This window comes from Eleutherodactylus coqui, chromosome 3 (assembly GCF_035609145.1).
Source record: "Eleutherodactylus coqui strain aEleCoq1 chromosome 3, aEleCoq1.hap1, whole genome shotgun sequence".
NCBI lineage: Eukaryota > Metazoa > Chordata > Amphibia > Anura > Eleutherodactylidae > Eleutherodactylus > Eleutherodactylus coqui.
The window spans coordinates 174,385,716-174,402,693 of record NC_089839.1 but is presented as its reverse complement, the minus strand read 5'-3'; the positions used below and the strand labels follow the sequence as shown (position 1 = coordinate 174,402,693).

The 16,978-nt window shown below is 44.4% G+C and overlaps 1 protein-coding gene across 1 annotated transcript in view; it reads right to left on the bottom strand.

Annotated features, from left to right (window-relative positions):
* Nucleotides 1–16,978, bottom strand: part of APPL1 (adaptor protein, phosphotyrosine interacting with PH domain and leucine zipper 1) — a 54,863-nt gene that overhangs the window by 16,142 nt on the left and 21,743 nt on the right. Inside the window, exons 12-16 of the mRNA XM_066596560.1 lie at nucleotides 16,873–16,915; nucleotides 16,164–16,220; nucleotides 14,728–14,816; nucleotides 2,148–2,330; nucleotides 1,964–2,010 (exon numbers count right to left, since the gene is read on the bottom strand). Of these exons, the coding sequence (XP_066452657.1) occupies nucleotides 1,964–2,010; nucleotides 2,148–2,330; nucleotides 14,728–14,816; nucleotides 16,164–16,220; nucleotides 16,873–16,915 (419 nt within the window). The remainder of the gene's footprint in view (nucleotides 1–1,963; nucleotides 2,011–2,147; nucleotides 2,331–14,727; nucleotides 14,817–16,163; nucleotides 16,221–16,872; nucleotides 16,916–16,978) is intronic.

Genomic DNA, 16,978 nt, shown 5'->3' with positions numbered 1-16,978 from the left:
AGATAAGCATTGGTATGTGGATGAGTAGCAGGAGTATTGTTTGTTTGTGGGGTGCCGTGTTCTCCATATGTCTATCAATGATATCTCGTTTATTAGTTTACCTAGTGGTGTCAGGTTCCTTTCTTCGTTTGCGTTTCCTGCCCTTAGTCTGTCCTGTGCAGGGTTAATGACCGAATTAAAGTCGCCTATGATAAGGACTGGAATGTCCGGTTTATCTGTTATGAATCCTATAACTTGCCTCATTATCATGTTATTATATGGTGGCGGGATATATACTGAAGCTATAATGCATGTGTAGTTGTAGATTCTGCAGTGTAGGCATATAAAGCGGCCTTCTGGGTCAATTTTTCGTGAGAGACATTTAAACGGTATATTTCTGTGTACCACTATGCTGACCCCCCTGGAGTACCTCGTGTGTGTGGAGTGGAAGCTCTGACCCATCCCCCCTATTTTGAACGTGTCCGTATTTTCTTTTGATAAATGTGTTTCCTGCAAGCATATAATAGCCGGGCCTTGTTCCTTGATGACTTGCAGTACTGCTGATCGTTTTGTCTGGTCACTCATACCTCTCACGTTCCACGATACGACCCTTATCCTACTACCCATTTTCCTTGTTTTTTGTTTTCCACAGGGTTATTATTTTCTGGGCGCCTCCACCCCTTTTTGTTTTTATGAGTGAGTCGCACTGGGAGGGTCCCCATCTCTGTATTTGTGTCTCGCCCGTATCGCCCCGTATATGTGTATGTGTATTACTGTTTGTTCTCCGCATAGGGCTTCTCCAGTAACATTTTGGTTTGGTCCCCCACATCCCCCAGTACAGACATTTATCCACATTTACTATACATATTTTCGTTATTTGCAACACATTTATCATTTGTACATTTACGTTGACATTTCTTCCCCTTATCCCACCCTGAATCATTTTTCTATCGTTTAACCTTATCCCTTTTAACTGTATCTTATCTAATATTCCCCTAATATGCGAGAGAGAGACCAAACAACAGACACCCCCAACATGTAACTCACTGATCCGTTGTCTCATCGGATCGGGGTACCAGTCCTCCATTCTCCTACGCGATGCATCCTGTCGTCCCAGGAGCTCCTTTCAGAAATTTTCGGTTCCGTAAGAAAATATTTAGAGAACTATTCAGACTGCTTCAGGATTCTTATCCTAAAGTAAAGCTTTCCCTTTTTATTGGATCTTACCAGCGGAGTGTTAGCTACAACTTTTTCTACATATATGCCTTCATGTTATACTTACATGTGTGCTACTCAGAGCCACGATGGCTACTAGTGGAGGTAACTAGTACTGTAACAGAATTGGATTCTGCTCTGAAATTCTAGATGGCTAATGAAATCTTCAGACTACCTAATCTCCATGGTGCATTGGTAGTTTTAGATCATGAATACACTAGACCTGCTCTGACTAGTCAGAACAGCTCATGTGATCAGCACTGGCCAATCAGAGAGCAGTGGACAGTGTGCATTAGTTACTTGCGAATGTTTGAGTTCTGAACTTCAGTAGATATGGAGAAAGTAGTACTCAAGTTAAAAGTGGACAAACAGTAGCTCTCTCACTGTATCCACACGGTTTAACTAGAACGCGTGTTGTGCATTCTAACATGTCGGGTGTTGGGCACAAAACCAATGGCCATAGCACATGTCTCAGTACAGACATACCTACTGGAACAGAACTTGTTTGTAAGTAGGAGACTATCTGTAGTTAGCGAATTGCGGCAGCCATATTGGACAGGCAAAAATGGAGCCTGGACCAGTGGATTGGAAGGGCAGCAGAGAAGAACAACCACAGGTAACATACCCCTCTCCGGTCACCGGACAGAATTTTGTCCTGAAATTGGAGGGTCATTTTACTTTCAAACTTGATTATGTTGCAGATTTGAAGTAGGTTCCTCTTTTTGCATTGCAAATGATGAACTTTGTAAAGTTCATGTTAAAAAAATACCTTCAGATTCCGATTTTTCTCCAGATTCTCCAAAAGGGTTTGTTCGCCTGTGGAAAATAAATAAATAGTGGCATTCTCAATAAAGAGGGGTGCTATATTGGGGTCATACAAACAGCAGGAGGAGATTAAGAGTATAATAACATCCAATGCTAAAGAGCAGGATAGAACTTGGTGCCATTCGTACCTGCCAGACTGTCCCGGGGTTCTGGGCTGCCCAGACTGGTCTTCGCTGACAGGTGAAATGATATCAAACTGTATAGGAGTGTCTGGTGCTACAATGGAGTCCAGGGAGAGAGCTGTCAAACCGGAGCAATCGGAGCCCACTGACCCTGTGCTGTTAGTGCGGGTGGTGCGAGGGCGAGACTGTCTGCAAAGAAAGTGGAAAATCATCAATTCTGCAGTAACGCAGAGCCAGGCTGGCAGTAAATGGAATGAATTCGGTTTACATTTTGGACGCAGCAATACCAAAGATATATTCTTGTTTTATTATTTAAAATCTCTTATTACAAAAATGGCAAAAGGGCTTTTGCTTTGTAACTTTTATTACTTTGTTTTTTTTTTAATAGTTAGTAAAACTTAATTGTTTTTATTTTTACTTTAAAAAAAAAATTTTTTAACAACTTGTTATACTTTGATCGCGCCTGCCATTACATCAGACTGTCTGCCCGATAGCAGTATATCAATCCACCCCACGGGGATGGTTTGATAGGCTTTCTGCCATGACAGCCTTAGGGCCTTTCAGAAGGCCCCTGGCTGCCGTGACACCTGCGCGGCTCCCTGCCAACTCTCAAAATAAAAGCCATACCCCGAAAATAATTCCTAACTGTAGAAAAAAAAAATAATAATACGTCAGCTTAGAAGTGCTATCATTACCACTACATCTTCTAGCAGGTCCCTGGCACTCTTCTTCAGCTTCTCTTTTTCGAAAAATTCCCGCTTCCTGAAAGTGCTGCCTCTGATTGGCTGAGCAGTGTGACCAATCAAGCCCCCCCCCCTTCCCGGGTAGTCCCCTGCCACTGCTGTCCCAGCAGTGGCAGAGGATCACAATCATCTCCCATTGATTTCAATGGGGCCGGCACTGCTGCTGCCGGCCCCATTAAGAACAATGGGAGAACATCAGGATCCACTGCTGCAGCTGTGACAGCTGCAGTAGAGGATTTCTTCAGCGATAGTGTTCCATTGATGTCAATGGGAGAAGATCGCTATCTCCTGCCGTGGCTGTGACAGCCACAGCAGGAGATTCCTTCAGCCATGCAGGGATGGGAGGCTGTTTCCCTGCGGAAACACCTCGCATCCAGGGCTTCAGGGGGATTGCAAGAGCAATATCGGGGCATCAATCACATCCCAATATCGCTCTCACCAGTGTGCAGGTGACCTTAAAGCAGTATTCTCATCACAGCTAGTTAGCCTCTATCCACAGGATAGGGCATAACTTGCTGATCGCGGGCGTCCAGCCATTGGAACTCCCACCAATCCCAAGCTTGCAGCCCCGCCGCACCTGCACACCTCTGCTCCATTCACTTCAATAGCACTGCTGGATATAGAGTTAAAGTACTCTATCTTTGGCAGTCGCACTAAAATTAATCAAGGGGAGGCATGTATGCACATCCTGAACGACCCACACTTTGGGACATGCCAGGGCTGCAATCTTGGGATCAGCGAGGGTTCCAATGGTCAGAACCCCAAGATCAGCAAACTATCCCCTATGCTATGGATAGAGGATACATAGCTGTGGTGAGAATACCCCTTTAAATGTGCCATCAGTGTCTGATGTATTGGGTCCAGGTACTTCAGTAATGTCATCTCTTCTGCGCAGGCGCTATATCATGAATTGCAACGTAGCCCTATTTAAGTATACTACAAAGGTTGTTACGTAAGAGATCAAGATACAAAAACGGACAGATATACAATCACTAGATCTAGTATGCGAATAACTCAACATTTATAGACCCTAAAGAGCTAAGGTCACATGCAATACTTGCAAGATATAACCTTTGATGAACCACCTGCATCTGTGGCGCGACATGTGCTTTTTATAGAAGACGACGAGCTCACAAGCGAAACCTTATTATGTGGAGAAGAATGTCTAGCAATGGAAAGAAGCAGAAGGAGAACACAGCCAACTCTCCCAAGTATTCCCTTGTAATCTATCTTGGACCTCTGTAAGATAACTGGAACTAGACCGCCAGTATAAAAGCGTTCTTCAGATGTTTAACAGGGGTTGTCTGCTTTACAAAACTAAAGATCAAATACCCTATTAGGGAGTAAATAGCGGTGGTCCTTCCAGGACCCTCATCTAGTAGTGTGACTGTAAACATTTCCACAACAAATATGATATGGACAGAGACCATCTCTTGTTCTGGAGGACCTGGCACATCCATGCATTGTATGGCAGCCTATTGATTTCAATGGGCACTCTGTAATACTTACATTAACCTGTGGTGGCAGTGTAGGAGAATTGAGCACTTGCTACCAGGTTCTCCCCCAGATTACAGCCGATTGTTGGTGATCCAACTATGCTACACCCTGTGATCAGACTATTGTATGAGAAACCTAACAAAAAGGGATTGTCCAAAGCAGATAAACCCTTTAGGGGTCTGCATAAAATTCCTCATCAAAATCCGCATCTTTTGGTGTGCATTTGGACACGGATGCGAAGCACATTTCATCCTTTCAACTGAAGAATTGAGGTTTGCTGTAGATCTATATCAAAATCCGCACCAGTGGTACAAATGTCTTTTTTTGATGTGGAATTTGACATGAATTTTGCAGTAAGTTTTCTGATGCAAAAAATCAACACCAATTTCAGTGCTTGTCAATGTAACCTTAAAAGGGCTTAGCCACCATCTGTGACATCCCCCCACCCACCTGCTGTTTGCCAGAACTGTGTGCTCATCCACGGCGCTGATTTCTGCAGGAAGCAAACAGCCCCGTTATCACTGTGGTGGCCAGGCTTGGTATTGCAGGCCAGTTTGTCATTCATTTCAATAGGAAATTTGCCTGTAATACCAAGCCTGGCCACTGCAGTGATAACAGTGCTGTCTGCTTCCTGCAGAAATCAGCACGGTGCACAAGCACATTGGTTTGGTAAACAGTTGATTGACAGACGTCCCAGGCGGTAAAACCCATGCTGATCTACTACTATTGACCTATCCTAAGGATAAGTCAACAATAGTTTACAACTGGACAACCCCTTTAAGGTTTTACAGAAAAGCAATAAGAGGAAATTAACCAATTTTCTCTTCAATATTTAGTTACAGCAGAACAAGTAAATTCTGTAGACGGACAACCACCATGGACAAGCTTTTCTTCTTGTAACCCTTATCCACTATTTCTAGTGTTCCTTTAAAAGTCCTGTCCACTAGACAGGTTGAGCCATCTATATCCTAGTAGGTGATACACCAGGTTTCTTTACAAATACCCTGAGTAATATTTAGAGACACAAACCTTGTCAGACATATCACACATCAATCATATTCCCAAAACACTAGAAGTTCAGAAGTAGAAACATCTCAGGTCATGCTGATATTTGACCTCAGCAGGTGACATTTCTGCTGACATTGTGCCCAAAGATGAGGTAGAAACAAGAATAACTCGAGGCCAAGACATCACAGGACATCTCCACAATCTTCACAGTGTCTTATTACCAGTGAAGATTTACCCCGAGGACTCTTGTATCTTAAGTGAATGCCAGGTAAAGCCACTGTGTATTCAGAAATAGCCGAGGTTTGATCCGCTGCCCCTTTCATCCTGCCTTTGAAATGTCAGCAGCATCTATGCTTACTCCCTGAGAATGGAGATAGATACACTGACTGGGCACTTTATTACAGACACTGGTCTTGTCACGATTAGAGCTTACCTGCATAAACACGTGACCTTAAAGAATGGGAAAATTGAGCAATCCTCCAACTACACCTGGTCACCAGTGCTAAACTAACTGGGACAGTATTTAACCCCTTAACGACGGCCCCATCGGGAAACTACGTCCTCAGAAAGTGGGCCTTAATCCTAGAGGACGTAGTTTTATGCATCCTCTTTGGATTGATGCCCACTGGCCTGAGGACGTGACAGCTCCATGCTGTCGGTGCCCGCAGGTAGCCGACAGCATGGAGCTGTCATCCCAGGATGCGGGCAGTCCCCCCGGCATTGCGATCGGCGCTATAAAATGAATAGCGCCGATCGCAAAAAAGTAAACAAAACAGTGTAAAAAAAGTAGTAATTCAGCTGCTATGATGGATCGGATCCATCACGGTAGCTGAAAATACTCACACGGCTTGTCGGCGGTGTCCCCCGGAGATCTGGTCCTCCCGGACCCGCCGGCGGCCTTCTGCGCATGCGCGCCTGACGATGACGTCACGCGCACGCGCAGAAGCCCAGGTGTCCCCGGCAAATTTCAAATCTCCTGGCTCCCGGCTCCTGAAGGTAGCCGGGAACCAGGAGGTGTTACCGGGGACCACTGTGAGCGGTCCCCGGGCCCGCGATCACCGCTATCCATTGCGATAGCGGTGATCGCGAAAAAGTTTAAAAAGTAAAACAAAAGTAAAGTTTCACCTCCCTTCATGGATCGGATCCATGAGGGGAGGTGAAGATACTCACCCCCGGTCCTCTGCGATGCCCCGATGTCCCGGGACCCGAAATCCCCGTCTGCGCATGCGCGCCCGATGATTGACATCGGGCGCGTGCACAGAGGGGCTCGAGCCCCGGGAAATTCAAAATTGCTCTGCTCCTGGCTGCCATGTGTAGCCAAGAGCAGAGGGATGTCACCAGGGACATGATCACTGTCATCCAATGGATGACAGTGATCATGTAAAGTAAAAAAAAAAGTGCAAAAAGTAAAAAAAAAAAAAAAAAAAAAAGTAAAAAAAAAAGTAAAAAAAAAGTTAAAAAAAGCTTGCGTTTCATCTCCCCCCACGGATCATATCCGTGAGGGAGGATGAAATGACGTACCTAAGGCCTGCGGATTTATCCGCGGACCTCAACCCAGCTTCTGCGCACGCGCCCGTCACCAATATGGCAGGCGCATGTGCAAAAGCCGTGGTTTTTTTAAAATCTCCCTGCTCCTGGCTACAAAACTTAGCCGAGAGCCTGGAGATTTCACGGAGAGCCGCGGTGAGCGGTTCCTGATCACGTGTTCGCCGTTATCCAAAGAATAATGGCGATCACGTAAAAGTTAAAAAAAGGGGAAGGTTCATCTCCCCTCACTGATGCGATCGGTGAGAGGAGATAAAATTTTTTACCGGAGGCCTCCATATTTGCACCCCGACGCAATCTTCTTCCGTGAACTTTCCCGTATTCTGCGCATGCGACCGCTGGCAAAACACCGGACACATGCGCAGGAGTCGGGGAGCACAGGAAACTTAATATCTCCTTGCTCTCGGCGACCAACGGTCACCGAGAGCCTGGAGCAGTGACGGGTGGCCTCGTTGAGCGGTCCCCGGTCACGTGAAAAAATGGTAGCGTTCTACCTTTGGCCGGTCTCACATGACCGGATAGGAATTACGGATTCTGCATGTGTCTGAGCCGCGGTAATACGCAGATCAATTGCATTGGATTACACAATTCCGCTCACATTAGTGGGTTGGAATTGCGTAGTCCACTCGCAGAAAAGAGAACGCAGCAGGTTCTATTTTACCGCGGATATCCGCAACATAGAGCCCACTGTGCTCCATGGTCATGGATATACCCGCAGCCCATACACAACTACATTGTATACGGGCTGCGGGTACCCGCTTCATCGCTAAGCGACGGTGCGGGAAATACAAACAACAAAAAAAAAAGTGTACTGCGCATGACCGCCCGTGTAAGTACGCAGTTATGCGCAGTACATTACGTGGCTGTACGCAGGGTCACAGCCGGGCTCACAGCCGGGATCCACCTACGGCTGTGTGAGCCCGGCGTTATTCAGACCGCTACCTGTAATACGCAATTTACAAGAAGCCCCGGGAACGCTCGCCTTCCTGCAGTTCCAGGAGCAGCTTGTTGAGCGCCTTCTGTGTGAGACCGCCGCACCTCATCAAGCTTACGGAGACTCACAGAGCGCCACTTTTTACACCCCATACCCGCCACTGAGGTCAAAAAATGACTCCCAAAAAGCATGAGAGGAGGGGGGATACCCGGTTTTATTGCCCCATGTGCCCATCCCAACCAGCCTCCATAATTACCCATCTTTGGAAATACTACACAGTTCACATTATTACTTTTATCTAAGATTTGGGGAACGGCGAAAAGGGCGTGGAGGGGGATTTTAGGGAGTCAATTTTTATTCCGTACAAATGAGCAATGGGGCCTGGAATTTATTCAGTTATGCCCTGCAATCCAACTGGTGTTCCCTCCATTACAGGCCTTGCCATGTTTCCTGTAAGTAGATTAGGGCCACAATGGGTATGTTTTTGAACACGGGACAAACGGGGGTATCCATTTTGGGGTGAAGGTCTTCATTCCTATGTAAACTGTACAAAAAAAAAGTTTTTAAATTGACAAAATTGCCAAAAAAATGAAAATTGTAATTTTTTTTCTTCTGCTTTGCTGAAATTTATTCAAATACTGTGTGGTCAAAATACGCAGTACACCCCTAGATGAATTCGTTAAGGGGTCTAGTTTTTAAAATGGGGATATTTGTGGGGGTCTTTATAGTTTTGGACGCTCAATGACTCTATAAGTGGGCAATGGGGCCTGGAATTTATTCCGTTGTACCCTAAAATCCAACGGGTGCTCCTTCCATTATAGGCCTAGCCATGCGTCCTTTAAGTAGATTAGGGCCACAAGGGGTATGGTTCTGAACACGGGACAAACAGGGGTATCCATTTTGGGGTGAAAGTCTTCATCCCTATGTGTGCTGTACAAAAAAAACAGTTTTTAAATTGATACAACTGCCAAAAAAATGAAAATTGTAATTTTTTTCCTACTGCTTTTGCTTAGATTTATTCAAAAATTGTAGGGTAAAAATACACAGTACACCCCTAGATAAATTCGTTAGGGGGTCTAGTTTTCAAAATGGGATCATTTGTGGGGGTTCTCTGTCGTTTTGGCCGCTCAAGGGCTCTACAAGTGGGCAATGGGGTCTAAATCACCTTCATGCTAAATTTCTGTTCTGAAAGCCACCGACTACTCCTTTCATTTTGGGCCCCGTTGTGCATCCAGACAAAAGATTAGGGCCACAATGGGTATGTCTCTGAACACGGGACAAACAGGGGTATCCACTTTGGGGTGCAAGTCTTCATTCATGTGTGTGCTGTACCAAAAAAGCAGTTTTTAAAACGACAGAATTGCCAAAAAAAACGAAAATCACAATTTTTTTCCTTTTGCTTTGCTTCAATTCATTCAAAAACTGTGGGCTCAAAATGGGCAGTACACCCCTAGATAAATTCATTAAGGGGTCTAGTTTTCAAAATGGGGTCACTTGTGGGGGTTCTCTTTGATTTTGGCCGCTCAAGAGCTCTACAAAAGTGCTATGGGCCTAAAACTCCTTCAAGGAAAATCTATGTTCTTAAAGCCACCGACTACTCCTTTCGTTTTGGGCCCCATTGTGCATCCAGACATAAGATTAGGGCCACAATGGGTATGTCTCTGAACACGGGAGAAACAGGGGTATCCATTTTGGGATGAAAGGCTTCATTCATGCGTGTGCTGTACAAAAAAAGCTGTTTTTAAAATGACAGAATTGACAAAAAAATGAAAATCACAATTTTTTCCTTTTGCTTGGCTTGAATTCATTCAAAAACTGTGGGGTCAAAATGGTCAGTACACTCCTAGATAAATTCGTTAAGGGGTCTAGTTTTCAAAATGGGGTCACTTGTGGGGGTTCTCTTTGGTTTTGGCCACTCAAGAGCTCTACAAAAGTGCTATGGGGCCTAAAACGCCTTCAAGCAAAATTTATGTTCTGAAAGACACCGACTACTCCTTTCATTTTGGCTCCCGTTATGCATCCAGACATAAGATTAGGGCCACAATGGGTATGTTTCTGAACACGGGAGAAACGGGAGTATCCATTTTGGTGTGTAAATCCTCATTTTCATGGGCTCTATAGGAAAAAAATATGTCTTTAAAATGACATATTTGCAAAAATATGAAATTTTATTTTTTGTCCCCTAAATTGAACTAATTCCTGAAAAGAACTGGTGGGGTCAAAATACTCATGACCCCCCTCAGTGAATACACTAAGGGGTGTAGTTTTTAAAATGGGGTCATTTGTGGGTGTATCTATTATTCTGACACTTATGAGCCTCTGCAAACTTGGCTTGGTGCAGGAAAACAAAGTGCTCCTCAAAATGCTGAAAAGTAATGTTAAATTTGTACGTCCTCTAAATGGTTAAAAAAAAAACACAAGTTTTTCAAGTGTGCATTCAGAATAAAGTAAACAGATGGAAATACATATCTTATAAAAAATTTGTACAGTATGTTTGGACATATTTGAGATATTACGGTTGAAAATGTGAAAAAATGACAATTTTTTTTCAAAATTTTTCCAATATTGGTACTTTTAATAAATATACACAAATTATATCGGTCTCTTTTTACAATCTAAATGAAGTACAACATGTGGCGAAAAAACAATGTCAGAATCACTGGGATATGTAAAGCCTTTACGGAGTTATGCCACGTTGAACGACGCATGTCAGATTTCCAAAATTTGGCTCCGTCACTAAGGCGCAAACAGGCTTCGTCACTAAGGGGTTAAAGAACTGCCAAATTGTGGTGTTTTCTAACACAAAGTTATGGAGCGTATAATAAGAATGCTGTGATCAAGGAAAAACATCCAGCAAAAGGGGTACCTTTGGATGTAAAGAACTTGTTGACCAAAGGGGTCAGAGGAGGATGTCAAGAATCCATCTGAAGAATAGGCGGTGCAAACTGCAGCTGAACACAAACTCTGGCGCTCCAACATGAGTAAACACGCAACTCGTCGTTCCTTACTGCAGATTGTCTAAAACAGCAGACAATCAATTCCAGTGCCATTGCCATCTAAGAGAATTAGAAAGCCAGGACTCTAGTGAACAAAAGAGCTAGGATCACTGGGGGGAGGATGGGGTTTGGTGCAAGCAGCATGAATTGATGACTCCTTCCTGTCAAGTGTTCAGGCGGGTGGAGTAATGGTATGAGGAATGTTTTCTTGACACACCTCGTGTCCTTTGACATCTGTAGATGGATGATACAATAAATTTGTGCAGTTCTGAAGGCCAAAGGAGGTCCAACGCACTACTGAATGTGCGTCTCTACTAAAGTGGTCATGTAGGTGTATGCACTCCAACTGAATCTTAATCAACCTTACTCTATTCTAAGCCAATACGTCATTTTATTCTCATGCAAGGTCTCAAAGTTCCTAAGATTAGAAAGAAAACTCTTTTGATCGAGAGAGATCACTATTCTCAGCAACTTTTTCAAAGAGAAATGTCCTAAATGTCTTGAAGAGCCATGTAAAGGCTATGTACACCTTTGTACTTTTATTTTTTACAATCAATGTGTCTTTGTAAATGAAGACTTTTTGTAATTTGTTTTTATTTTTTAAAATTCCGATTGTTTGTTTCTATGTTTGTATTGTTTTCCAATGAACTACAGAGCAGAGAACTGAAATGTTAGCAAATTCCATCAGTCAAAGTAAACTAACAGCTACTCTCCTAGCCTGCTCCCTGTCGTGAACATGAAGAAGGATAGTGCTGGGCAATGGTAGAGGAGATCAGGAAGATGGAGAGCAGAACAGAGAAAACTAGTATCACAAAGGGCTATATGATAGTGTTGGGAGACGTGGGCTTTTCACTAGTCCCCATGGCCTATCATCCTGCACCGTGTAGTACTATTATTTTGTTATGCTCCACTCCACTCTTCATTCAGATCACCTGCCCACAGTACAATTAGGTTAGGTTTTGTTCAGCTCATCTCTCACCACCTTATCAACAACCTGATAGAGGGTCTGCACAGTAAAATATCAATATTTGCAGATGATACAAAACTATATAAGACAGTTAATACAAAGGAGGACAATGTGTGGCTACAAACGGACCTAGAAAAGCTGGGGGCTTGGGCAGGAAAATGGCAAATGAAGTTCAATGTTGAAAAATGTAAGGTTATGCACATGGGCAGGAGAAACGGATGTCACCAATATTCACTTAATGGGGTACTGCTAGGGAAAAAATGATATAGAAAAAGACCTGGGGGTACTAGTGGATTGTAGACTAAACTGGAGTAACCAATGCCAGTCAGCTGCTGCAAAATAAAGTCTTCGGGTGCGTTAAAAGAGGTATAGGGGCGAAGGACGAGAACATTATCCTTCCATTATATAAGGCACTTATCAGGCCTCACATGGATTACTGCACACAGTTCTGGACATCAGTGCTCAGGAAAGATGTTGCAGTGCTTGAGGGGGTTAAAAGAAGGGCAACTAAATTAATAAATGTAATGAGAGGACTGGAATACCGAGAGAGGCTATCAAAAGTGGGATTATTTACCCTGGAAAAAAGACAGCTAAGGGGTGATCAAATAACTATGTATAAATACATGAGGGGACAATACAAGGATCTCTCCCCTGATCTGTTTATACCCAGGACTATGACGGTAACAAGAGGGCATCCGCTACATCTAGAAGAAAGCAGATTTCATCACCAATACAGAACGGGGTTCTTTACTGTAAGAGCAGTGAGACTGTGGAACTCTCTGAGGATGTGGTGATGGCAAAATCCATTGAGGAGTTTAAGAGGGGACTAGACATCTATCTAGAGAGCTATGATATTACATGATATAGACAATAGGTGACCAGCGGGTTATTGTTCTGGGTCTTACATTGAGGTATGAACTATCAAAGGTTGATCCAGGGATTATTCCGATTGCCATTAGGGAGTCGGGAAGGAATTTTTCCCCAAATGCGCTAATTGGATTCTGCCTCTTGGGGTTTTTGCCTTCCTCTGGATCAACTAGAGAGTGAAAATAGGCTGAACTAGATGGACATTGTCTTCATTCAGCCTAATATACTATGTTACTATGTTACCTTGTCATTTATTCTAGAGACAGCACTATATTGTAATCAACGTTTACACGGGTCAAAATTGCTTGCTTGAATGATTTTTCGGCTGATAGCTGGCCCATGTAAAAGTACCCTAAATGTTCCCCATGACAATGTAAATTCATCAGCCTTGAATTAGCAGCACTTAAGGCCTCCTTCCCACGAACGGATTTCCGCCGCGTAATTCGCGGCGAAAATCCGCTGCGTTGCCCGCAGCTATTAGGTTCTATTGAACCTAATAGCACAATGCTCACGATGCGTAATTCCAGCGCGGAATTACGCACCGCGATTTCTCCCGTCCTCACCCGCAGCATGCTCTATTTTCTGCGGGTGAGGACGGGCTGTACGCACTGACGGCTTCCATTGCAGTCAATGGAAGCCGTCCGTTCACGCTATCTCCCGCTGTAACCAGCGGGAGATAGCGTGAAAAAACGCTTTCCCGCCCACCGCCGCGCGTCATCTGACGCCAAATGACGCGGCCGGCCGCGTCACGTGACACGCTCGGTGACGCGGCGGTGGTGGGCGGTGACGCGGCGGTGGTGGGCGGGGAAGCGATTTCACGCTATCTCCCGCAGGTAAGTATAGGGGCTCTGGGGGGCGCCGTTACGGGCTTCACTGCGTAATATTACGCGGCGGACCCCGTCACGCTCGTGGGAAGGAGGCCTAAATGTACCATATGTTCCGGCGGATAAGGCGACGGGGCGTATAAGACGACACCCCAACTGTCACCTTATACGCCGGGAATACAGTGGAGCAAAAAAATTCATTACTCACCTCCACGGCGTTCTGCGGCGCTGCTGTAGGATGTCGCTCCCTCCTGGTCCCCGGCAGAGCATTGCTTTCTGGACGCAGGGCTTGAAATCCCCGCCTCCAGAAAGCTAATACTGTGATGGGCTAACACACGCCGTCAGCCAATCACAGCCATTCAATGACATCATTGAATGGCTGTGATTGGCTAAAACACACGTGCCTTCAGCCAATCACAGCCATTTAATGACATCATTGAATGGCTGTGATTGGCTAACACATGTGCGCCTTCAGCCAATCACAGCCATTCAATGATGTCATTGAATGGCTGTGATTGGCTGACGGAGTGTGTTAGCCAATCACAGTATTAGCTTTCTGGAGGCGGGGATTTCAAGCCCTGCGTCCAGAAAGCAATGCTCTGCCGGGGACCAGGAGGGAGCGACAGCCTGCAGCAGCGCCGCAGAACGCCAGGGGAGGGGAGTAATGATTTTTTTTGACACTTTCTTTTTTTTGTATTACCGGCGTATAAGACGACCCCCGACTTCAGAGCAGATTTTTTGGGGTTCAAAAGTCGTCTTATACTCCAGTATATACGGTACTTGCACTTTATACATTGGTTTGCCATTTTTCACTCCAGGTGTATTTTCTGCTCTTATCAACAGTGAGGGGGACCTGGACCAGCAGCTACTCAAGAGAGAGGATGAGATAGAGGAGAGATAGCTGAGCAATGTTGAGTGGGTGTCGTTATGCTACACAGCCTCTGAAAGAGGAGAGGGGAGGGAAGCTGAGCTTATGCACGGTCATTAGAGAGACCAGCTGATCAGTGCTGAAGAAAAGCCCTGAACCAGAAACTTACATGTAGGAGAACCTGCAAACCAGGTATGGGGCTTTCTAAATACATGAGAAGGAAAACTAAATGCAAAAACAGGTAGCTGCATATTTTTTTCTGCATTGATTTAGTAAGATATGTGTGTATTGATTTTTCATGCACAAAAGGTTTCCATAGCCTTTAAGGTCAACTTACACAGGCCGCATACTCTCATGGCGCTGCTGGAAAGAGGGAGATGGAGTCACTGCTTCGATAGCAGACTGGTTTACTCTAGCAGCAGTTTCCTGTTTTGAAAGTATTCAATATTGTGTAAATTAAATATACAAAAAAATAAAAAACAAACACACATTTATGCTCGGACTCCACTGGTACATTGCAATTCATGGTAACATGCTGCCCAAATTCAATGTTTCATTGTGGGAAAGAAGGTTGAGTCAGAGTACACAGACTTTCACTAATTAATGAAACAAAGGGGCAAAACGCTGTGCTTTTCCTATAAACGACTCCCCTTGGAAGCTGAGCACAGCTTTATAAACTATATAGAAGTCTATGAGCCGGCTATCAGTTCCTAAGGAAAGCCGATTACTACTGAAGGGCTTAGCTGAGCGCATAGCCGATTTGTTTCATTGCTTGGTGGATCTTTTAGCGCCTAGATCTCCACCATCCAAAGCTTCTGTCATGGCACTAAAACAAGTTAAATGTTTAAGGTAATTACATTTACCCATTCAAGCAAACTGATGCAATAGTACTTTTTTGACATAGTTTAATCCAAATGTTTAAGTAGAATTTTTTGCGGAGGGCAGTAGCTACACCAGTAGGATCCCTGCAACTGCAGCCCCAATATTAAAATGTTAATGATGTACCTAATCTATAATGAAATTAACACAGATTTACATTTCAGCATTGTACAAGTAGCCCTGGGCCAATTCAGGCTGCCCAATGTATGGGCGCAATGCAGTCACATTTCTGTAATGATTTCTCTGGCTTAGGCTGGGTTCACACGGGGCGGATCCTCGACGGAAATCTCGCGGTTTGGCCGCAGCGAAAAACCGTGAGATTTTCGCCGAGAGAACCGCTGCTTCAAAACCCGTTTTGAAGCGGCCCAGCCACTAGCTCTTCCGCTGCGGCCAGCGCTCCCATAGAGGAGAGCGCGCCTGCAGCGGAAGAAAAAGAAAAAAATGAACATGCTGCGGCGGCTTCTGCCGGCTTTGCCGCAGCAGATTTGCCGTCCCGTGTGGACGAGATTTCTCAGAAATCTCGTCCACATGGCTGGCTAATCCCTGGATCAGTGGCCGCATGCGGATTTGCCACGGCGAAATTCCGGACGGAATTTCCGCGGCAAATCAGCCCCGTGTGAACCCAGCCTTAGAGTGTCAAACTTGTCTGCAGTTTACACATATTTATAGGTATAGGTGTTCGTCATCTAATGGGCCTCTGATTGCAGTGGTTTTATCTGTAGTCAATCAGGGAGAGACAAAAGGAACATTTTCCAAGGCAGCAGTTTAGATGTGTATCATTTCTTGCTGCGCCAACTGAAAAGTGTAATATTAACATCAAATAATGTACATAAGGGAAATTGCTGGAATTCTGGACCATTTGGTGATAAAAGTGTCTAATATACAGGAACTCACCTCGGGATTCTCTGTTAGATATATACGTTTGGAGATGTTATTTATTGTAGTTATCCACTGCAAGATAAAACACAAGAATAAAGGGTTATTGCCACAGTTATAATGCAGTACACACGTGACATAGTATTAAGATTACTCAGCAACTTTTATTTTAGAGGGGTTTTCTGAGTTTATCCCTGTACTGATACACTGGTGGCAGTGGGGGCAGGAGTATTATTACAGTATACAAAAAAACCAAAACAAACATTGATACTCATCTTCGCGTTGCCACAATTCTGTCTGCAGCGGTCGTTTACCCATGTGACTGCTGCAGCCAATAGCAGGCCTGACAGGTATGTCATCAGTGATGTCCCGTAAACCTGCTAGATGCTTCTTCATTAAAAGCCCAAGTGACACATTTTTTTGGGAAGTCACTGTGTCTTCTGGCCGGAGACCTCACCTGTCAGATGCCGTTTCGGAGGATTGGCACCACGGTAAGTATAGTGATTTCTTATAGTTTATTGGCATGGGGGTGCAAAAGTATATAAAGACAATAACTTGGAAAGCCCCTTATGTGTTCAAGATTTGCCTTTGTCATTGCCCATTATATGCTGCCTAAAGGAGAATCACACCGCAACGCAAGACAGATGTGATTTTTGCTTTTCTCTATGGGAAGTACTGGAACGCAGTAGAAAAAAAAAGTTAAAATAAAATAAGCAGATTTATGCACCTCTTCACTGTCCTTCCTGCTCTCTGCTTGTAGAATTACAGACCTGCAAAGAAACAAAATGTATTACTATTAAATATCTCCAAAGCTGCAGATTAAAAGGGTTTTC